Here is a 23,474-nt window from a genome sequence, read left to right on the forward strand (position 1 = left end):
AGTGCGCTTGGGAGGGGCGGGCACAAAATGACGCCAAGGCAGAAGATAGGGAGAAGTGTCGCTAAAGAGTGAAGAGATCCGGAAGTTTCCGCTCTAGGAGATCATAGAAATGTGCCTTGACGTAAGCCTTTGGGAAGACACGCCAAGCTCTGCGGAACTCGACAAAAAGGGCCGGCTTTGGGAAACATAGAGATACTCAATGTGTAGTAGAGTCAATGTGTTGTCGAAGGTTTCATGGCCGGAACTACTGGGTTGCTGTGAGTTTTCCGGACTGTATGGCCATGTTCCAGAAGCATTTTCTCCTGCCTTTTAGCCCACATCTATGACAGGCATCCTCAGAGGTTGTGAGGTCTGTTGGAAACTAGGGAAGTGGAGTTTATATATCTGTAGAAGTTCCAGGGTGGGAGAAAGAACTCTTCTCTGTGTGGGTCACGTGTTAATGTTGCAATTGGCCACCTTGATTGGCATGGAATAGCCTTGCAGCTTCAAAGCCTTCAAAGTTTTCTCCCTGTTTGCCTGCATCTGTAGCTGAAGATGCCAACCACAGATGCTGGTGAAACATCCAGAGAAAATGCTGCTACAACACAGCCATCCAGCCCAGAAACCACACAACACTCCAATCCCTTTATCAATAGGTCTGTGTTTTGCATTGTTTACCAGACCACATGTGTCCAGGGACTTACGATTCTCACAAAAGACATGACTAAGAAGAAAGTAGTAAATCAGCCTTTTGAATGGGTAAACCGGGCCTCTGGATATCTGACATGATAAACTTTTGCTTTCTATGCTTCTCACCATTGTCTTCTTCGGAACTGGACATTAAGTCAAGCAAAGACACCTGTGTCCTGGCCCATCTGGTTTAGCAGAGGCTCACTGGGCGCAGACCTGCTATCCATGGTTTCTGACAAAAGATTCCCCCCCCAGGCAGAACGCAGCCAGACTTTGAAGCTGCAAAGCTATTCAATGCTAATCAAGCTAATAGCTAATCAATGCTAATAGACTTGAAGACATGGATGCACTTTTGAGCAATAGGCCAGTTGTAATCTATTTCTGTCTAGCCCTAATTGATTACGGTCCTGCTTCCAGCACTTTATTTCTACCTGGTCCTATTGTCCTGTGGGCTGCACAAGCCCTGCACACACACACACACACACACAGTTATTTCCCACTTCGTGTCTGATGTTCCTGGATGTATTTTACAATTTATTCTGTGGTTTTAATTCTATTGTTTTTAATTTTGGTTGTTATGTATTTTATTTCATTTTATATTTTGTGTATTTGTTGGGCTTGGTTCCCCATATAAGCCGCCTCAAGGCCCCTCGGGGAGATGCAGGCAGGTTATAAAAATAAAGTTATTATTATAATAGCAAGGTTACTCATAAAGATTGGACCAGGCCAACCATCACATTACATACGACACGACTGACATGAAATTTATTGAATGTACTATGGGATTAAAAAAAACAATGAAATTCAAGACCTCTACTTCAAATTGAATTAAAACTATTAAAAATCCTAGCAATTAGGTAATTTTTGCGAGTATGTTTTGGATGCTGTCTGATTACTCCTCCAATGTTATTTATTATTTATATTTATTTATACCCTGCTTTATCTACCCGATGGGGACTCAAAGCAGCCTTGTTGGACAGTAAGGCCTGTAATTCCTTCTGCCATCACTTATGCTGACTGTGGATGATGGGATCTGCACTCTTAGCACTCTGGCTTTATAGGAAACTACCTTATCATGCAGAGCCATGGGAAACCAGGACAGGTTATGGCTAAACAACATCCTTGTGTGACCAAAATAAAGTTATTATTGAGGAAGAACAGAGATACTGGCAGAGGCTACAGCAGTTGCCAACTGGGAAGGGCACAACTCTTGATATCGAGCCATTAACCCCCCCCCCCCCCACACACACACACAATTAATCCTAACCTTTAGCAGACTGCACATCAATTTGTATGATTTTTTCTTGTTATTTTTACCCATTTCACCGGTTTTGCTATTGTAAAGAAGTCAGAAGCCCCAAAAGGATCCAGCAGCAACTGTCCCCCCATGTGTTATCAGACTGAACCCTTAAATCAGTGGTTTTCAACCTGTGGGTCTTTAGGTTTTTGGCCTACAACTCCCAGAAACCCCAGCCAGTTTACCAGCTGTTAGGATTTCTGGGAGTTGAAGGCCAAAACATTACCACTGCCTTAAATGTATTAAATGATATTTTAGTGTATGCTATACTAAAATTTTATAAAGGCAAATCAAATTGATTGTGAAGGCACCCTTTTACTCAGTCTCCTCTATAATAAACACCTGAGAACTGAGATTGCTGAACCATTAAGGAATATCCCAAGCTTAAAGATGAAATCTTTGTGTGTTGGTGAAAGGCAAATAATTTTCTTTATCTTGTGGAAGGCTTTCACGGTCAGAATCACTGGAGTGCTGTGTGATTTCTGGGCTATATGGCCTTGTTCTAGCAGCGTTTTCTCCCTGTTTGCCTGCATCTGTAGCTGAAGATGCCAACCACAGATGCTGGTGAAACATCCAGAGAAAATGCTGCTACAACACAGCCATCCAGCCCAGAAACCACACAACACTCCAATCCCTTTATCAATAGGTCTGTGTTTTGCATTGTTTACCAGACCACATGTGTCCAGGGACTTACGATTCTCACAAAAGACATGACTAAGAAGAAAGTAGTAAATCAGCCTTTTGAATGGGTAAACCGGGCCTCTGGATATCTGACATGATAAACTTTTGCTTTCTATGCTTCTCACCATTGTCTTCTTCGGAACTGGACATTAAGTCAAGCAAAGACACCTGTGTCCTGGCCCATCTGGTTTAGCAGAGGCTCACTGGGCGCAGACCTGCTATCCATGGTTTCTGCTGATAATCACATCACTGAGTGAATGGAGCACAAACTAGGGCCTTTCTTTGTAACAGTTGAAGTCAGCCAAGGGCAAAGGTTGGAAGTGGGAGGAAAACATAGAAATTGGGCATTTTAACAGATAAAAACTGGGATGGCAGAGGGTTAATCAGACCCATCCCTGCCTAATCTAAACAGTGTTATTGTAGCCACAATTCATTCCAGATTACACTATGTAATATCGTAATTTGGGATGTGAGCATCAGGTGGCACCCAATTTACTCAATCCAATTCAATAGACAAGGCTGAGAGCATGAAGAAAGACACTAGATTACGTCACCTACAGTGTCCCCACTAACTTTCCTCCCACTCTATTGTGGATCACTAGCTAGGCCGCTGCTGCAATTTTAGAATCAGTCAAAACATGAAAGTTAGTTGGGGATTTGTGGTCCAAAAATGATTTTTGACAAACTCTCAATTTGTTGTAGGCTTTCAAGGATTGTTTCAAACACCTTTTTAGCACTGAAATACCCTGACCTTACAGCCACTTACCAACCAAATGTGGCTATCAACAACTCTGTTCCTTTTCATATGCCTATATGATTTAATTTTCTGCAAGACACAATTTTTTAAAAACCCAAGTACAACAGAGGCTATAGAAAATGGTAATTGCTGGTTTATTTCTTTAGAAGCTTCTATTATCAGTAGTGGGAATGTTTAAACATACAAAGTAGAAAGGACAGAAAGTGGTGTCTGGGTCATGGAGGGTGAAGAACCCACAATAGGAAAACCAGTTCCTTCCCTCATTCTGAAATTCTCCCCTCTGTCATCCCCTGAACACTACACTCTCATGCAATGCTTTGTTAGTGAAGCCTAGCCCCATTCCTTCAGGATATCTACAACCACTTACCTAATCTCACTTTTTCTCAACTTTCTCTGCTCTTAATTCTTTTTCTTACTAGCAAGACATACTGAAAGAACATGAGTTTGCAATGATCACCCCTCTTCTCAATTCTCATTCAAAAGATATCCAGATAAGTGTGATAATTCCTCCTTCTATATTTTAAACTTAGTAGTGTGTTCACATATAGTAAAGTACAAGTCGAACAGCTATTATCCAGAATTTTGAAATAGTCCAAAATCCGAAATTGTCCACATAAGTGGCTGTGACAGTGACACCTTTGCTTTTCTGGCAGTTCAATGTACTCAAGCTTGTTTTCATGCACAACATTAAAATACTGTGTAACTTCAGACTATGTCCATAAATTCCATATGAAACTTAGTTCCATTTTATGTTTAGACTTGGGTCCCATCTCCAAGACAACTTATTGTGTACGTATATACCAATATGGCATTCCAAAATCTGAAACACTTCTAGTCCAAGCATTTTGGATATGGGATACTCAACCTATAGTACCTTTCTGACCATCCCAAGCAGTATTTTGAGCATTATCTCCTGAAGGGCAGTGGCCAATACTCCTTTCACTTTAACCCAGTCTAGAAATCTAATAACAGAGACAATGTTGTGCGAACTGAGCTTTTAAAGAGTTATGTGGAGGAAATCTTTTTCTTTTCTTTTTCTTTTTTTTTGGGGGGGGGGTGACCAATTCTGTCTGACTGCATTCACACAGTAGAGACCAAATGATTGTCTTTGCAACAATTACAATAACTTTCTAATGCCCATCAAAAAACAGTTCATACAGAAGCCTGGTTTCAATCAAAGGCTAGCTGATTCAATAAACAGTACAGTTTCGTTTACATAATTATCTTCAGATCTACATAGTATGCAAAAATTCCTCTTTAAAAAGTGATTATAACTTTATTTATACATACATATTTAAAAACAGGAGAAATATTTAAATTAAAAAACAGGGTAGGTAGCAATTAAACCCTACTGAGCAGTTTTTACTCTTAAGATTTAAATGAACATACAAGTAAGCGCAAGGGAACTATTTCACTACTGTCCTCTCCCTTATTCCTCTGCCCACAAAGAAAACATGAGGGATAAAGTCGGGTTTTTCTTTCACCCAATTCTGAAGTGAACAAAATTGCACCAATAAAATAAAAACCCCAGTTTCACCAAATGTTAAAGCAGCAGTTTTGAGAAGGGTAAGATTTACAAATAAAAAATGTCCAATATCTATATAAAATAATGCTTTAAAAAAAGGAAGGAGGAAGAGGAGGACAAGGCTCTGTGCTATGCAAAATCTCTGAAAAAGAGGCCACTTTCCTCCTCCACTCTCAAACCAGCTTCCTAAATTATATTCAGTGAAGGTGCAAAGGGTCTATAAAGCAAGGGCTGGAGTGAGCAAACCAAAGTGGGTGGCTACACACTCCTCACACAGTGATTAAGAAATACCCTACTAGAGTTTTAAAATAGGGCAGGGTTAAGGAAATGCATAAAGAACAACTTTCTAGCATCTCTGAACCTTCAAGTGAGTACACATGGTTTAGGGTCCCATCCTCTGATAAAGGATAACCTACTTCTGCTGCTTTCTGGGGAGATTTGGTATCAACAACAACTCAGCAAGCCTACTTTCCCATGGGAGGAAACTGAATCCACGCTATCCTTCCTGTCCCCAATTGAAGAGGGTAACAGAATGCTGAAAAGAGGTGGTAATTTGGAAGGAGCATGGGGAGGAGCCTCCACAATTTGAGGTCTACCGGGATCAGAAGAAAGGTCTGACCAGGGAAGGGTCGAGTGTGTGAGAGGTGGAGCCTTATCCGACTCTTCCTTTCCAATCACCAGAGTCCCACATGCTGCCATCACGAGTCGTCTTCCATGCTGAAACTGGAACGGCGGCTGCTGCCCTTGGAGGCGCCAGGCGAGACAGAGGATAGCAGTGGGTCAGAGGCGCCGAGTGGGGACAAAGCAGTCCCATCGTCCATGAGAACATCCTGCAGGGCTCCCCCATCTGATCCCAATGCAAGACCCAGCCCCAGTTCCTCAGCCGAGAAAGGCAGATCCAGGGAGTCTGCGAAAGGGGGAACTGTGTCTCCTGCCAAAGAATGTGTCATCGAAGTCAAAGGCAACCCGTGCATCTGGACCTGCAGCTCCAGTTCCTAGAGGAGAGAACAGAACCCGGCAAGTAAGACCCAGCAGCATGCCTGAACGGGGCCTGTGCCCACTCTGCCCCACCCACATGGCAGCACAGCGCCCCCTTGACTACCTGCACACGCAGCTGCAGGCTACGATTAGCCTGCTCCAGCTTCCGCTGCCGGATCTCCATCTCCTTTGAGCGCTGCTGCTCTTTCTGCAGCTTCCGAATGTAGTCCACTGAAGCCTTCAGGATGGTCCCTTTGTTCCAACGCATCTCCCTGCAGGGAAGAGAGGCATGCAAAGTCATGTAATTGCCCATGTCATCCTGTGATGGCCACCTCACAGGATCAGAGCACCTAGACAAACGCCAAAGAACCTGTAGCCTTCTAAATGTTGGTTAGAGAAGTAGTTCTCAAATTATGGTCTTTCACACATTTGAGACTTGAAAAATTCTTCACCATTGGCTACACCAACTGTGACTTCTTGAAGTCCAAAACTTCAGCAGGACTGGAGTCTGAGAATCACTACAGTACACATTTATTGTTTTGTTTTGTTTTAAATTATATCCTGCCTTTCTCCCTAAATCAGAGAGTAAAATAAAATCCAATTAAAACAGCAGATGGCATCCTGTTAAAGTTGTCTATTTACTTATGACGGCTCCATATATTTCTTAGGGTTTCCTTATACAAGGAATATTCTGAGGTACTTTTGTATTCAGTAAACATCAGCAAATATAATTTGAAAGCAACCACACCTATGGGGAAGGAAGACAGTGGGAAATTCAGAGCTTTCCTGCACAACCCTAACCCAGAGAACAAGCTTTTGTCCCACTTTAATGAAAAACTACACATCACCACTTTGCCAAACTTACGGATCATTTGATTTTGGAATGAGAGTCCCCAGTTCTTTGATTCTGTCATTGATGTTAAAACGCCGCCTCCGCTCAACTACAAAGAAAGAAAGGGATGTTAACATGCCATTGCAGGAGGTACAGCTGCTTTTACTGTTGTAACTGTTATTAATAACTAGCAACAATGGAAATTTTGGGACACATTTCAGTAAGCAAACTGTTCTTCAGTTCTTCCATTTTATATAGCCTCCCAATGGCCCATAACATGTAGACTAGGTAAAGACAGAGCAGCTTGACCAAGGCTGGTCAATATATCAAAATCCTCAGGCTATGCCATACCTGCCCAGATCAGAGCTATAAGTAGGTCTGGGGGCAGGCTAGCACTAAACAAATAATTATGTTTCCAAAGGACTTCAGATAAATGTCTAGACCTTATTGCTGGAAAAGTATGGCTGAAACTGTAAAATCTCAAAATCATTTCCTCACTGCCTCAAGATTTTCTGCAAAGACTGTTCTTCAAGTGTTTCCTTTTCTCACCAATAAAGAATCTCACCTGTCATGTACCCTGAAATATGCTTTGTGCCAGGTACTGACACTACAACTGATCACGAATTTTAGCTATAGGGCCACTTTAAAACTGGGCAAAAGTGTAGCAACTGCCTCAGACTGTAGATTTGGCATGTCATGAAAAAGCAAGAAATTGTCAGTTACTTAATTCCTTATTGCTGTATTTTAGGGCCCAGTTTTGTTTGATTTCTGGCTTCCTGGAGTAACCTAACTTGGTTGGCTTTATGTATGTTGAACCATGTTTCTTCCTCCCTTCCTTGGGCTGTAAATTGTAATTTTTTATGATTTACTAGCTGTGCCCGGCCACGCGTTGCTGTGGCAAAGTATGGTGGTATGGGAAATAAAGTATTGAGGAATTGGTGGTAGTTAAGGTAAAGAGTAAAGGTTTTCCCCTGACGTTAGGTCCAGTCGTGTCCGACTCTGGGGGTTGGTGTTCATCTCCATTTCTAAGCCGAAGAGCCGGCGTTGTCCATAGACTCCTCCAAGGTCATGTGGCATGACTGCATGGAGCGCCGTTATCTTCCCACTGGAGCGGTACCTATTCATCTACTCTCATTTGCATGTTTTCCAGTTTCTGGGTTGGCAGAAGCTGGGGCTAACAGTGGGGGCTCTCTCCGCTCCCCCAATTCAAACCTGTGACCTTTCGGTCCAGGAGTTCAGCAGCTCAGCGCTTTAACACACTGCGCCATCAGGGGATGTTATTTTGTAAAGGTTGTGAATATACAATATTTCTGATTTTTTTGTCTGTTGGAGGCAAGTATGAATGCTGCAATTAGGAGAAATGATTAGGATGTAATGGCCTTGCATCTTTAAAACCTAGCTGTTTCCTTCCTGAGTGAATTTTTTGTTGGGAGGTGTTAGCTGGCCCGGATTGTTTCCTGTCTGGAATTCCCTTGTTTTCAGAGTGGTGTTCTTTGCGATATTAATTAGATAATCTGTGGAAGAGGCCTAAGTGAAGCCTAAGTCTGCCTGTCCCCTGGGGTGAGTCGGTTGCTAGGAGACCAAGTGGGCGGAGCTTAGCCTTCTAACTGGCAGCAATTGGATAAAAAACAATTATTCCTCTCCCTCTAATTAAGACTTTATTTTTCTTTTCTTTTTGTGGTATCAACCTAGAGCCGTGGATGATGGGTTGTGTTGTCAAATTTCGAGGTTGGGGGGCCTGTAGTTTTGTTGTTTTGTCCGCTGCCTTGATGCCATCACTCTTTTATATATATAGATAATAGTCTTTTAGAGTTTATTGAAAAAGCACAAAACAGTGAATCCATGAAAAGTGAACCGCGAAGTAGTGAGGGAACACTGTTGTTTCTTGATGTGCCTTTAAGTCATTTATCAACTTGTGGTGATCCACAAATTTCATAGGGCAAAGAGGTGGATTTGCTAGTTTCTTCCTCTGAAATATGGCCTACAGCACCTGGTATTTGTAGGCCGTCTCCCATCCAAGTACTAACCAGGGCTGGCTCTGCTTAGCTTCCAAGATAAATTGGTGTATTTGGTTGATTGCCTAACAATCAACCAAATTGAGAGGATCAGTGCTGGGTCAGACCACCTTTTGGGTACACGACTGTACAGTGTTCCCTCACTACTTTGCGGTTCACTTTTTGCAGATTCGCTGTTTTGCGTTTTTTCAATAAACTCTAAAAGACTATTATAAAAATAAAAAATTACAATTTACAGCCCAAGGAAGGGAGGAAGGAGAAGCTGAAGGGAGAGAAAAGGAACCCAACCGGCAACAGGAGGAGGAGGAGGCGATTTATCAACACACGATTGGTTGATAAAGACTTAAAATAGTGTATAACTACTAAATAATGTATAAATGTTAAAATAAATATAGTGTCCCTACTTTGAGGATTTTCACTTATTGCGGGTAGTCCTGGAACCTAACCCCCGCAATAAGTGAGGGAACACTGTATTTATATGGTGTCTAGGGACTCCTCATTGCATTTACTTATGCACCCAAAAACCAGTTTGGCCTGCAAACGATTATTCAGCACTCTGGAGCCAGTTTTTATGCATCATGGAGAACTGCAGAAGGGGAAAGGGTAAATGTTCCAATAGCAACTTCCAGCACAACACTAGATTTTAGTCCAATGACTGCCTTTAATAATAATAATAACAACAACAACAACAACAACAACAACAACAACAATAACAACAACTTTATAACCCGTCTATCCCCGAAGGGATTTAAGGTGGCTTACAAAAACAAAATAGAAATAAACAGCAGTAAAAAAACAATTAAAACAAGCAATTAAAAATTCACAAATAACACAATAACATGCCAGTCTCTTATCATAGAGCACCACAGAAGCTTCAGCCCTTCTCTTTTTCTATTAATAGACTCAGAAAGGAATTAAATTCTTTTTTTTTCTAGGCAATATCTAAGACTACATGTAATCCCAAATTCAGCTACATTACTGGACCTCTGTGGCACAGTGGGATCTTGCATAAAAACATATAGCAAAAATAAGGAAGAAAGAGAAAGAGAAAAAGAGAGGGAGTGCGGAGAGAAAGAGAGAAGAGGTTACATGACCTCAACTAAGCCAGCTGAATCAGGCAATCCAGTTCCCACCACCCACACACAGTGGTCCAACCCACAGCACCCTCTACAAGCTGGCTCAGCCTGTTTATTCTCCTCTGGAACTGATCAAATCAACAGGCTGAGCAACTTTGTAATGTCCCTTTCTCTCCTAGCAGAAGCAGGAAGCTGCTTAAAGTCAGCCGACATTCATTTCCTCCCCCTTTAAAGATAAAACTATGAGGAAAAGGGGAGAAAAGTGAGGACTCAGCCCTTAATTCTACCCCCTTAAAATTTTCCTTCCAATTTGCAGCAACTTTGGACTTTTGTTGAGAATTTAGAAAGATACTTTAGGCACCCAAAGAAAAAGGGCACGCAAAACAACCAAGGGAGTGTGAATAAAATAAATACAAGACTTCTTGATATTAGTAAATTTTACTTTCCGTCACACCAGAAATTTGGGGATTGAAGAATTTCATTGGGAGGCAGAATACTCTCATTTCTCCCCCACCCATAGCTAGACATCTAAGATTGGTCCATACGGTCCAACCAGTTATTGCCTGTCACGTCCAGCTATAATGCATACAAAGGTTGACAACCAGGCATTTTATGTTCAGGTGGGGAATTTTAGACTGTTAACTTTTTATTGTTTGTAATATGGATTATTTGTTTTTTGGTATGGTTTTAAGTTCTATGCACTTTTAAGATGTTGTGAGCTGCCCTGAGTATAAAAATATCAGAAATAAATAAATAAATAAGCTCTATAATTTCCAGCTGAATCCTCTTGCCCTTTGCTCAAAAGTCCTATCTGTTGCAAGGTCTGCAGCGTTTTCTAAGTTTAAACTGCCTTGGTATTTTCTCATGATCCCATGAGGTCGGTTCTATAGTAAGATTCATTGCTAGCCTTGGATTTTAAGGCTGGAAAAGGTTTTCAGCTTAAGCACTCTACCAATGAGAGAAATCTTATGTAAATATTCACTCATTAATTCTACATATGTTCACAAGGGCAATGGTTATTTAGGAGGAAAAAAATTCCAAGGACTTCATTTTAGATCAAGAATGGGAAATGTGTATCTTTTCAGACTGCAACTCGATCAGCTACGAGGGATGATGGGAGCCAAAGTTCAACAATATCCAGAGGGCCACAGATACACCATTCCTCAAGGAGCATACAGTCTGTCTCAAGCATCCATACATCCCTCCAAGGAAATCTTTTGGATTGAAGCCATGCAGAAAAGACACTATATCAGTAACCTTGAGAAAGTTAAATTTCTCTTGGTTTCAGATACTTCTGCAGCAAAGGCTAAACTATTACTTTAAAAAATAGCTCCAGAAATCGCCATACAGCCAATGGTTCTCCAAATAGTACTCTCAAGCAAAGCAAAAATGGAAGCAATCTCTCTCAAGTCTACAAGGTTGGAAGAGAGGTGGAAAGCTGTCTACTTTCTCACCCTTGATCCTCAGGGAGAGAATGAAGTATTGCAACCTAGTATGATTCATGATACAATTTCATACAAATCTAAGAAACTAGAGCTGATGCAGTCTATTCAATGAAATTTTCGGAATCAGCATCCCAAATAATCCCAGCAACAGGCCTAAAAACCAAGACACCAAGATTTATTTTTGTTGGACTGTGAATGGGAAAGCAAAATAAATATATAAAATATTTCAAATACAAACTAGGTTTCTGGAGATGCAGCTGACAGACTTCGTAGAAATTACTGGCTCAAAATAAAATAATTTATTTGTTTATTTACTAGTTGCATGCCTAACCCATCTTTTCCAGGTGGCATACATGGCTCTCCTCTTCCTCCATTTAATTGTCACAACAGTCTGGGTGTCCCCCCCCCCCGGGGGGGGGGGAGAAGAGCAGTATATACCCTGTTTCCCCTAAAATAAGACATCCCCAGAAAATAAGAACTAGAAGAGGTTTTGCTAAATTGCTAAATATAAGACCTCCCCCGAAAGAAAGACCTAGCAAAGTTTTTGTTTGGAAGCATGACCGCCGAACAGAACACCAGAGCATACAGGATCGGTAAATGTACGTACCATAAAATGTTGTACATGGAAATATTGGTAGTAACAAGAAATTCTTGATAGGATTCACAGTTTGTCTGGTTATGCTGGTTTATGATGACAACTACAGTACAGTATATAATAAATATTCATTTTTTTGTTCAACAATAAATGTGAATTCTTCTTCATGGAAAAATATGACATTCCCTGAAAATAAGACCTAGAGCATCTTTGGGAGCAAAAATTAATATAAGACACTGTCTTATTTTCGGGGAAACACGGTAAAATAAATAAATAAACCAGTCCTGTCAGCCTGAGAGTGAACCAGTCATATAGAGAGTGAACCAAATCACCCAGGGATTTTTCACAATTCAGCTAAGACTGACACCTTCAACTCCTTAAGTCCAACACTAACAAAAAAATGATCAATACAGTATTCTCTAGGGGTGATAGGCACACAGCTTTCATCAATCCTTATCCCTATGCTGATGAAAGATTAGGGAAAGTGCAGTCCAACAACATTTTGGGGGGCAACCTGCTCTCCCTACTGTAACTTCTACACATCAGTGGATTTCAAGGGAACTGAGGAAACCAATGGGTCTCATCTAAGCATGACTGCATCTGGGGTCAACTCACCATCTGGCCTGATATGAGGCAGAGTCTTGCTCAGCTGCAGGAAATAATTTTGAAGGATCCCAGCTTCATGTTGAAATCTTAAACCAACTACTCAATATTTTTCCCATTCCCCACTCTCAGTACAGTTGGCCCTTCGTTTGGTCCCATGATTGAAATCCAAGTATATTCAATGACATAATAAAATGGCCTCTCTTGTATAAAATAGCCAAGTCAAGGTTTGTTTGCAGGATTTTTTTAAATTTCAAGCTATGGATAGTCCAATATGTGGATACAGATTCTGTAGCTACATAGGGCTGAATGTACAGGACCACCCAATCCAAACCCTTAAGATGAAGTCAGCTACATTTGATACTCACTGAGATTATGGTTGTCTTTCTTCTGCCTTTCTTTCAGAAATGCTTTGGCTTCATTCTCTACAAAGCAGAAGCAAAAAATAAAAAGGAACAAGGAACAACAGTCAGCATTAGTTTAGAAGTTGCCATACTCCTTGGTAATGTAGCATTTCTCAGTGCTGTTTGGATCTCCATAATCCAGTACCTGACATCTCTCTCTTGATATTGGGCAGGTCAGCTGGACAAGAGTTGCTGACAGTTACAACTGGCTCCATCATCCCTTGGTTGCTGTACACATCCAGGAGGTTTCCAGAGACAGGCAGCTAGACATGCAGGGGGAAAGGAAGAATTCAATCTACTTCCATGCCTACACAGCTAAGACAGCCTAGTCTCAGACTTAGACATAACTAAGTAAAAGCTACAGCTTAGACCAGGGATGGAAATCATGCGGACATTCCAAATGCTGTTGAACTAAAATTCTCAGTGGTAAGGAAGGCTGAGAGCTGCAATCAAATGCCATCTGGAAGACTGCGTGATTCCCACCCCTCTTCTAAAGCACTGCTACTTAAACTGTAGGTCCCAACCCTAAATTGGGTTCCCACAGCTCAATGTTGGGGTCACAAACAATCTAACAACAGTAAAACAGCCACCAATGGACAGTGAAGCAACAGCTCCCCCTGTGGCCGGAATCGTGAAGCTGGAAAGATGTTAAAAATGCCTCTGTGTCTGTCTAAAACTGAATGTTGTTTGTCTGTTGGCATTGGATGTTTGCCATATATGTATTCATTGTAATCCGCCCTGAGTCCCCTTCGGGGTGAGAAGGGCAGAATAAAAATACTGTAAATAAATAAATAAATAAATAAATAAATAAATAAATGGTTTCTGAACACCAACTAGTGGCTGTTTAAAACATTTACAGAAATCTGTTGTGCAGTGTTTAGATTAAACTATGCAGAAGAGGCTATTTCTTATCAATAAATTGTTTATTTTACATTTTAGGCAGAAAGGGGTCATGAATGGAAATAAGTTTAAGAAACCCTGTTCTAGAGGATGAATAACTCAGCCAAAGATTATTGAAACTACAATATCAGTTGTAGTTAATATCAGTTGCTGAATAACTTCGTTGATTGATTATATCCATCTGTAATGTGTCCTTCCTGCTGCATTCTACCTGGCCAAGCATAACTGTCTTTCCTATTGAGTCAGGACACCCCATGATATGTCCAAGGTACTCTAGACTAAGATTAATGACCTTGGCCTGATTTGCTCAGAAACCCTATATTCTGGGTATTTTAACATAATGGGAAATGATGGGAGAAATTGCCTTTGTGTTTTCAGAAATAATCCATAATCTCTCGAAAAGGTAACATTTGTGCATATTTAATACCAATCAATTCAATCTATTTCAACAGAGGCTATTATAGAAACAATATGCTTTTGACTGGCGACAGCCCACATAACTTTGATAGATAGAATCATAGAATCATAGAATAGTAGAGTTGGAAGAGACCTCATGGGCCATCTAGTCCAACCCCCCGCTAAGAAGCAGGAAATCGCATTTAAGCATCCCTGACATATGGCCATCCAGCCTCTGCTTAAAAGCCTCCAAAGAAGAAGCCTCCACCACAGCCCGGGGGGGAGAGTTCCACTGCTGAACAGCTCTCACAGTGAGGAAGTTCTTCCTGATGTTCAGGTGGAATCTCCTTTCCTGTAGTTTGATGCCATTGTTTCGTGTCCTAGTCTGCAGGGCAACAGAAAGCAAGCTTGCTCCCTCCTCCCTATGACTTCCCCTCACATATTTATACATGGCTATCATGTCTCCTTACAGATTTGTCTGTAAGTTCTGATCTACTCTCTCCATTTAACATTACAGGAACTTTTCACACAACAGAATTATTATAATATAATTCCACTTTAACTAGCATGGCTGCACCCTATGGAATCCTCAGATTTGTAGTATAGAGAGGAGTATTTAGAATTCTCAGCCAGAAAGTGTCTCCCTTTATGCCTCAGGAAACTACAAGGAGGCTTTTAAGCAGAGACTGGATGACCAACCATATGTTGGGTATTTTGATTGTGGATGACCCTTTGGGTCTTTTCCAACTTTATGATTCTATGATTCTATGTAGGCAAGGGGGCTGAAGAGGAATCAAAGCAGTATAACTGCATAGTGTAAACATATTTTTCCCTTTAGCAGACATAGCAGAAAAAAACATTCTACTCACAGTGCTAGGCATCTGTAGACCACCATAATCATTATAGCTGGACTCGAGGCTGATAATTTCATCAATGACATCATCAATCTGACATAATGAAAAGAAAAAAAGGAGCAGAAAATGTAAACCACAGTAATAAAATACAGCCTACTGGAAATAAGTGGGAAAGTAAGGAGAGGCCAATAAAACTGAGGGAAGCTAGTAGGGGGATGGGAGGTTACTCACCTCTTTCTCAGAGCTGGAGCCAATGTTCAGCATAGCCATGGGGCTGTTGGGGGCACTCCCAGTCCCACCTGCCACTCCCTGCTGCTGCTGCTGCTGAGCCAAACTATGCTGGGATTCAGGGGCAGAGGCAGCCTGTGGGGAGCAGGACGGTGCCCCTGGGCTGGCCCCAGCTAAGGCCTGGGTTGCCATCTTGTTGCCCATGGCAGTGGAGAGATACTGCTTGACCTGCTGCCGCTGAGCTTGCTGGATGTGGTACTTGGTGGGGTTCTCCAGGTGAGTCTGAACCTAAGCAAGGTGGGGCAGAGAAGGAGAAGGGACACAGTGTTAGCCAGGCCACTCAGGTGGAGAGTCCCAGTTTTTTCAGGCACAGAAGATGCATTTCTAAATCTAAAACATTTGAATGTTAAACATGGAGCAGTAGTGTGTTTGTAAAGTAGTATACTGTATCTTTGATCTTTTACTGGAAATTATGTTTTAAATATATTTTAAGCATTTTATATTTTTCAAAATATTATATAATAATAATAATTTATTGTTAATTCTTGTAAATTTATGCTTTAACCTATTAAAAGCCATCTTGAATTCCATCTTGAGAGAAGGGCAAAATATAAAATCAATCAATCAATGGCAGCCTGAGATGCTTTGCCACCTGAGACAGAGAAGCAAATAGCACCCTTCAGGACCCATCAAAGGCACAGATCATATTACTCAAAAGCCAGCCAAATTTTGGCACCTGAAGCAGTAAGTCTCACAATAACTACTATTCATTCCTCAAAGTACAAAAAAATCCAGGTTTCTTTTACACTGCACAATTATAGTACTATTATTCCACTTTAATTGCCATGGCTGCACTCTCTGGACTCCTGCAGATTGTAGTTTGGTCAGAGGCACCAGCAAAGTATTCTTTATCTCTGAGGATTACAGAGGCTCCACTCCTTAACCTGCAATTCCCAGCACTCCAAAGGATATAACCATGGCAGTTAGAGTGGTACCACAGTGCTATAATTGTATATTGTGAAAGCATCTCTGGTAATAGCAAATAAATATGAAATGTTTGCTTTTTCATGACTTCCAAAATCTGCTGCCAGAGAGAGATGCCTCACCATGAACCAGCCTTGGGAACTAAAAGAGCAATGCTGAGACATATCTTTGGTAAAAATCTTGAATTCTAGGCTAACTTGTCCACTTAATCACTACTGTTATTAGAGACTGAATATCAGAAGGGCAATCAGATAATTGCAATTACTTTATTTAAGAGGGGAAAGATGGCCTGAGACCCCTAAAAATGGTCATGGCTTGCTGAACTGATAATGTTGCCCACCCTTGTGCTACACCAACAGGAATCTCACAAATGGGACAGAAGAGGAACAGGTTCCACAAACAAATAGCAGAAAAGAGATTTCAAAAGCTCCACCTGCCTGCTCCAGCCAACTCACATCTCATTTGAGGTTACAATCAGTATGCAACTGGAGAGGATGGGAGTGCGCAACAAGTGCACAACAAGATAAAAAGGGGCTCCCCAATCTTAGCCAGTGCTTTCCCTCCCACACATTTTCAACAAGATCAAAAACAATACAGTGTCCCCCAGACTGAGGCTTGGTACCTGTCTCTTTCTCTTACCTTCAGTACCTCCACAGGGACCTGGGCAGGTGCAGGGCGAGCCAATGGGCTCACGGAAATGGCAGGCGTGGAAGGTGCCAGGGGTGTAGGGGTGAACTGCGCAGCTTGCTGCTGCTCCCGGCGCTCTTGCTCCTGGGTCTGTGCCCGCATCAGCTGCTGGCGGAGAAGCACCCGTGACGACATGGTGGGACCTTGGGATGGAGCACTCGGCGGGCTGCAGGAACACAAGAACAGAGAGATCAGCAACCATCAGGGTTATCATCTCTCAACAGCCAGGGCCATGCTCAGCACACAGTAACAAAAACCTCTGCTCCTGTGCACAAAATGGATGGGAGAGCAAGACACATAATTATTTGGTTATTTATTTATTTCACCACCAAATAACATCCCAAAGTTAGCTTTCAATGAATTTGATTGCGATTTAAATCAAGAGCAATGACTGCTGTTAGGGCCAAGATTAAATACTGTATTTCCAACTGCTAAGAATGGTTGTATATACTGAAGAAAGCTAATAGGAAGAAAATTAACTCCTTTGAAATACGGCGCTGGAGAAGGGTTCTATGGATACCACAGACTACTAAATGGAACTATAAATGGGCTGTGGAGGAAATCAAACTTGAATCCTCTCTAGAAGCCAAGATGACTAAACTTAATTATTGTACTTTGAGGTAGATGGCAGTAGGAAAAAAGGAAGATCGCATTACAAACAAAAAGACTATCAGAGGAGCCATGGGTATCCTGAGTCTGCTAGACCTAAGCAGGGCTGTTCATGACAGTAGGACTTTGCCTCTCATTCATGGGGTTGTCATGCATTGAAGTCTGCTTGAAAGTAGTTAACAACAACAAAGAGTCTTCCTTTCAATAGTAAACAGTGACACATTTTTAAAAAGCTGATAGAGAACAAGACAGGGGCTTGCTCAGAGGTTCAGAGAGGGCAACTGAACTGACCAGAAAAAATGGTGGTACTGTAATGTCTCATTAGCCCAGAGTATGCAGTTGGATAAACAGTAAAGTGCTTCCAAATATTCAAAGTACTGCTGATAATAATGGAAATCACAAACAAATGGAGAGTAGCTCAGATGGAAAGAAATATTGGGCACTAGGGCTTCTGAGCAACACTAGGTTAACCGAGGGTTACAAATGGGAAATATTGTCATCATTTCCTTGAACTAATACAATAAATATATTGATTGAGGAAATGTTGTCACTAAGACCTCAAATTCTAACCCCAAAATTATCTGTGAATAAGACAGACACAATAGCATTAGGCATCACTGGTATTCCTCCAAGTCAGGTGACTGAGCTGTGAAAAATATCTGAAACAGATTTCTCAGGGATAGGTAGACATTGCCTCTGTATCACATATACAGTCAGAGTATTTCCCTTCCCAATAGGCTGCTACACTCTCCTAACTTGTTCATCCTTTCTCATTAATAATGTTTGCCATCCTAACTGGATTCTAATATTGTTTGCCCATGTGTGTTATATTCTTAATCTGAGAAATGACAGAGGAAATTATTGCAGAACCTACTTGCTGAGTCATGAGGGATTCAAAACTTCCGACTGTCTAAACCTTGCATGAAGGAACAAATTATTTCAAAAGTTTTTTTCTCTATATTGGGTGTAACTGCAAGAATTTATTTCAATTGGATTTACAAATGCTTATTCAATACTCACTTGAGCCAAAAGGCACTGGATTGCAAGTCTATCAATTTGGCAGAAGGGAGGGATTTATCTGAAGGGCAACAAATGGGAAGAGCTCCTTTCCTCTTTGTTAGGAAAATGCAGCAGACTGTGCCATCCTATACTGTGTCCAATAATACTTCAATCAGTTCTAAGTGTGCAGTAATCATGTTTTCAAGGTCTGTTATTTTTAATTTATAGCAGTAGATAAACCTTAAATGTGAGGTTGAAAGAACTGCTGTGAAATCTCTGGTCTTGCATTTAAGATGGGTGCAGGGAAGTGACAGAAATAGGGATTTGGGTTGGCCATTAATAAATTATCTTCTTCCTCTTGCCCAACAGGATTTCCTAATTGGTATCAATACTGCTTCATTGCTCACAGTCTTTTGGCAATTCTGTCTTTTTTTGCTCTTACAGCCGTTACAGAAGGATATGTGGCTTTTTCGACAGAAGACATCCTGTCTTTTGCCACCCTCATCTCCTTTAACAGGATATTTTGGTTGTCATGGGATGAAAAAGAAAAAAGGAAGTGCATTATTGCCCTGCTTTGGTTGTTTAACTATGTTTATATCTAAGGTTGCCAAAGTAGAAACTGGAGAGGGCTACTGTATCTTTAATGGTTGTGTAAAAGAGGGAATTCCAGCCAGTGTTGCTTGCTATCTGGTTGCCTGACAAGCAACACCAGCTGAAATTCTCTTTCTACACCAGTATTAAAAGTACAGGAACCAACCTCAGTTTTTGGCTCTGGCAACTTTACCATGAACCCTAGTCATGTACTATCAACCAACACACCGAAGTGGCTACTTCTACATTACCTTGAAAATCAATGTGGATGAAAAGATGGGATTTAAATGTTTAAAGTAAATTTACTACTACTAATAATAACTGTATGTTTATACCCTGCCAACCATTTCCCTGAAGGGACTCAGGGCAGCTTACAATCGGGACCAAACCCAGGACATACAACAAATACAGCAACTAAAATAAAGTTAAAAACATAATAGCATATTAATAATCCAATTAAACCAATTAAAAACACAGCAGGGTATAAAAACATCATTAAAAGTAAAACAAACTCAACAACCATAACCAGGACTACAGTATGACCCTCTTATCCATGGGGGACATGTTTCCAAACTTTGCGTGGATAATAGAAGCTGTGGATAATAGCAAATCCTATTAAAATGAAGGACTTCTGGCCCAAGTAGTGCTATTTGGTGGAGGCAAATTTATTACTTCAAATCATTCAACAACTCTGATCAACACACATTTTGGTGGCTCAAATGTTAACCTGTTTGTGGGTATACTGAACCTGCCGATTCAAAAAAGGGCACCAGTTTTCCCTTATCAGCTCTAGGTTTTCAGATACAGAATATATGCCATCTACTAGGCTTCAGCTGCTCACCCATAGAAAATCATGAGAACCACATCTAAAAAACCAGAGCTGATGCAGTCTCTCCAATGCAATTTTCTGAATCAGTGCTCAAAATAACCCTAGGAATAGCCTTAAAAACCAAGACACCAATATATATATATATATATATTTTGCTTGGCTATGTATTCAGTCTTGGGTGAGAGGACTAAGCTTCAGTGTAGAGGAAGACTATCTAGATTCTCTCATAGGCCAGATGGGAAAGACTGGCAGGCCAAATTCAGTTTTCAGCTCTGGCCAAAGTTTCCCTATTTATGCTGTGCTCAAACTTTTGTATGTACAGTAGAGTCTCACTTATCCAACATAAACGGGCCGGCAGAACGTTGGATAAGCGAATATGTTGGATAATAAGGAGAGATTAAGGAGAAGCCTATTAAACACCAAATTAGATTATGATTTTACAAATTAAGCACCAAAACATCATGTTATACAACAAATTTGACAGAAAAAGTAGTTCACTATGCAGTAATGCTACGTAGTAATTACTGTATTTATGAATTTAGAACCAAAATATCACGATATATTGAAAACATTAACTACAAAAATGTGTTGGATAATCCAGAACGTTGGATAAGCGAGTGTTGGATAAGTGAGACTCTACTATATGTGTGAACTTAGTCCACCAGCGAGAATGCCTTGCTTGCTGGTGGGTTCTCGGAGTAGCAGTGCCTGTCTGACTGTGCTGGTTATTTTGTCTCCTATGTATCTAGAACAAACCTCTTCTACGTGGATCTAAATCCACAACTGAAATAACTGCAGCTGCTCCATACGCCATGGCACAAAGTACTAAAGTGAGGAATCAAAAAAAAAAAAACCAGATATATGGAAGAAAACACTGGAAACCAGAGTTTGATTCCCCTCTTCTCCATGGAAACTGGGTGAATGGCTGTGGCAAATCACACACTCTCAGCCCCAGAAAACCCCATGTGAGAAAGAACTTCTTGCTCCTCTTGAAAATGGGAGGAGAGGATAAATGTCTGGGGTAGAAATACAGTGAACTAAAACTATTTTATTTGTTTTTGAAAAGTTTCATCCTGTTTTAGAAACAAAAATGGGAAGGAAAAAGGAGTCTGGTAGCACTTTTAACATTAACCCATCCATTTCAGCAGCAGCTTTCATGGACTATAGCTCACTTCTTTAGACACAAGATGCAAGCTATGGTTTGTGAAAACCTAGTTACCGTATATACTTGAGTATAAGCCAACCCGAATGTAACGGGATATTTGAAAAATGCCACAAATGAACTTTCCCCTTCCCCTTTCAACTGAATTTAGTTATTGTTACATTGTATTATTGTTGAATTTTATGTTTTTAACAAACTGTACACCTTCCACAGAAGTTAAGATTAGTTGGGGGATTAAAATGCAATCAAACCACAAACACACACACAAAGCAAGAATGGTTTCTCTAGTTAAGGAGGTATTTTCGCTGATTGGTCATAATCCTTTAACTAGAGCACTCAAATCCATCTCTTTCTATGCTCCTAATCCACCTATAATACAATGGGTCTTTTGGACTAAGAAACAGATCTTGGTTATATATAAAAGTGCTTTAAATAGCCTCTTATCTGAAAATCATCAATGGGTGATAAGAGCAGATAGGGCAGCGAACTTCTGAAGGCAATATTTGGTTTACAGGCTAAAGATTCCCCATACCTGGTCTACACTATATGCTCTCCCGCTTCAGTGGCCAACATATCAGCTTTTTCTTCATAAAAAAAAACACCCTACATTCTGCTGGAGAGAGGAAATAAAGTTGCTCCAAGTAATTTTTCCAGTTATAGAACTGGAATCACACATATTCTCTGACTTAACAATATTCAAGCACAAATTACTTAACTGGCTCACAATCACATCTTGGAGATCTCCCCACCCCATTAACTCTTCCTCCTCGTTTAAACTGTAACTGCAATCTCCTTGGGGCAGAGACCTGCCTTTTCAGTACATTATTCTGCAAAGTGACCAATACACAGGGAATGTGATAAGACAATGTTTTTTCTGACTTCAGAGTGGAAAATGAAATTGCTGAGTAGGGAATTTGCATAGCCTCTTGTTCAGCAATAACACACTGAAATCATGTTGTATACAGCGGGTCTGCTGTGTAAATGTTAATCCTAGAAAGCTGTGGCCATCCGTAACATCCCAGCACACACATATATGCATGGCAAACTTCATGTGTGATCAATGGCACCAGGTGATTTAATTTTTAGTACACGTTTGAAAGGCACCCATATTACAGGAAAATCATTTGGGGGGGGGGGGGAAAGGACCCAGTATCCATTCTTAAATTACCTGAGGAAACTGAATGCATGAGGTAGCTTGGGGTTCACAGGGAATGGGAATTTCCCCTTGCCTTGTTTGCTTCTCTTCCCATTGTTTGCCCTGCAGGAGATGACTGGCTGACTTGCAAAGTCCAAAGGTTAACATCGGTCAGAGATCAGAGCCAGCTTCTGCCACAGGGATGGAGAGCATTCCCTCTTGCTATTGCTGTAATGCAATTCTCATCAACTCTATACTCAGTCAGCTTAATTAATGTATAAGGAAATATGGGACAATGGCAGCTGAAAAGCTTCGTTCTGTATATGTCTCCTTGAGATATAATAATATAATAATAATAACAACTTTATTTTTGTATCCCGCCCCATCTCCCCAAAGGGACTCGGTGCGGCTCACATGGGGACGAAGCCCGGTACATCATAAAATACAGTGTAAAATACATTTAAAAACAAGAACACATCAAACAAGCATATAAACAATAAAGCACGATAAGCAGTAAACAAGCACTGTTAGGGAATTCAGTGGGGTCAAGTGATAAATTATGTATGCGTGCAATCAATCCAATTTCTGGAGCAAGGTTCTGGAACGGGTGGTGGCCTCTCAGCTCCTGGGGTTTATTTATTTATTTATTCATTTGCTGCATTTATATCCCACTCTTCTCTCCCCGAAGGGGACTCAGAGCGGCTTACAAATCAAATGAACATACAATATTAGCATAGCACAATATAAGCATTAAATTACTATATTGTACTATATCATTATACGGTAATATTATTAGTAATATTACATTTAATATATAATATATAATTAATATTATTATATTGTATTATTAGTAGTATAATATTGTATTGGGTTTCTGTTGGAGATGGATTATCTAGATCCAGCACAGTCTAGCTTCAGGCCTGGCCATGGCACAGAGGCAGCTTTGGAGATGCTACTGGACTACAGTAATGACCCCCAACCACTGGGTAGGCCTGATGGGAGTTGTGATCCAACAACATCTAGAGGGCCAAACTTTCCTCCACCCCATTTATAGCCACTAAGCACAACATCGATTCCTAATACTACCTTCAGCTTAGTGACCAGAAGACCTTAGAAAGCTAACTTTTTATATGATTCATTCCTGGAATTATAATATTTACATACTGTTTGCATTTTTACATTTTTATATATATGGATTTTAACTGTGAATATTTTGGTGCTGT

General features: G+C 40.7%; 1 protein-coding gene across 1 annotated transcript in view; it reads right to left on the reverse strand.

Annotated features, from left to right (window-relative positions):
• Positions 1-3,515: 3,515 nt before the first annotated feature.
• The window catches only part of tfe3 (transcription factor binding to IGHM enhancer 3), a 57,119-nt gene continuing 37,160 nt past the window's right edge, over positions 3,516-23,474 (reverse strand). Inside the window, exons 3-10 of the mRNA XM_008118379.3 lie at positions 16,879-17,092; positions 15,259-15,543; positions 15,043-15,120; positions 13,023-13,140; positions 12,842-12,898; positions 6,773-6,848; positions 6,032-6,179; positions 3,516-5,924 (exon numbers count right to left, since the gene is read on the reverse strand). Of these exons, the coding sequence (XP_008116586.1) occupies positions 5,628-5,924; positions 6,032-6,179; positions 6,773-6,848; positions 12,842-12,898; positions 13,023-13,140; positions 15,043-15,120; positions 15,259-15,543; positions 16,879-17,092 (1,273 nt within the window). The 3' untranslated portion in view covers positions 3,516-5,627. The remainder of the gene's footprint in view (positions 5,925-6,031; positions 6,180-6,772; positions 6,849-12,841; positions 12,899-13,022; positions 13,141-15,042; positions 15,121-15,258; positions 15,544-16,878; positions 17,093-23,474) is intronic.

This window comes from Anolis carolinensis, chromosome 2 (assembly GCF_035594765.1).
Source record: "Anolis carolinensis isolate JA03-04 chromosome 2, rAnoCar3.1.pri, whole genome shotgun sequence".
NCBI lineage: Eukaryota > Metazoa > Chordata > Lepidosauria > Squamata > Dactyloidae > Anolis > Anolis carolinensis.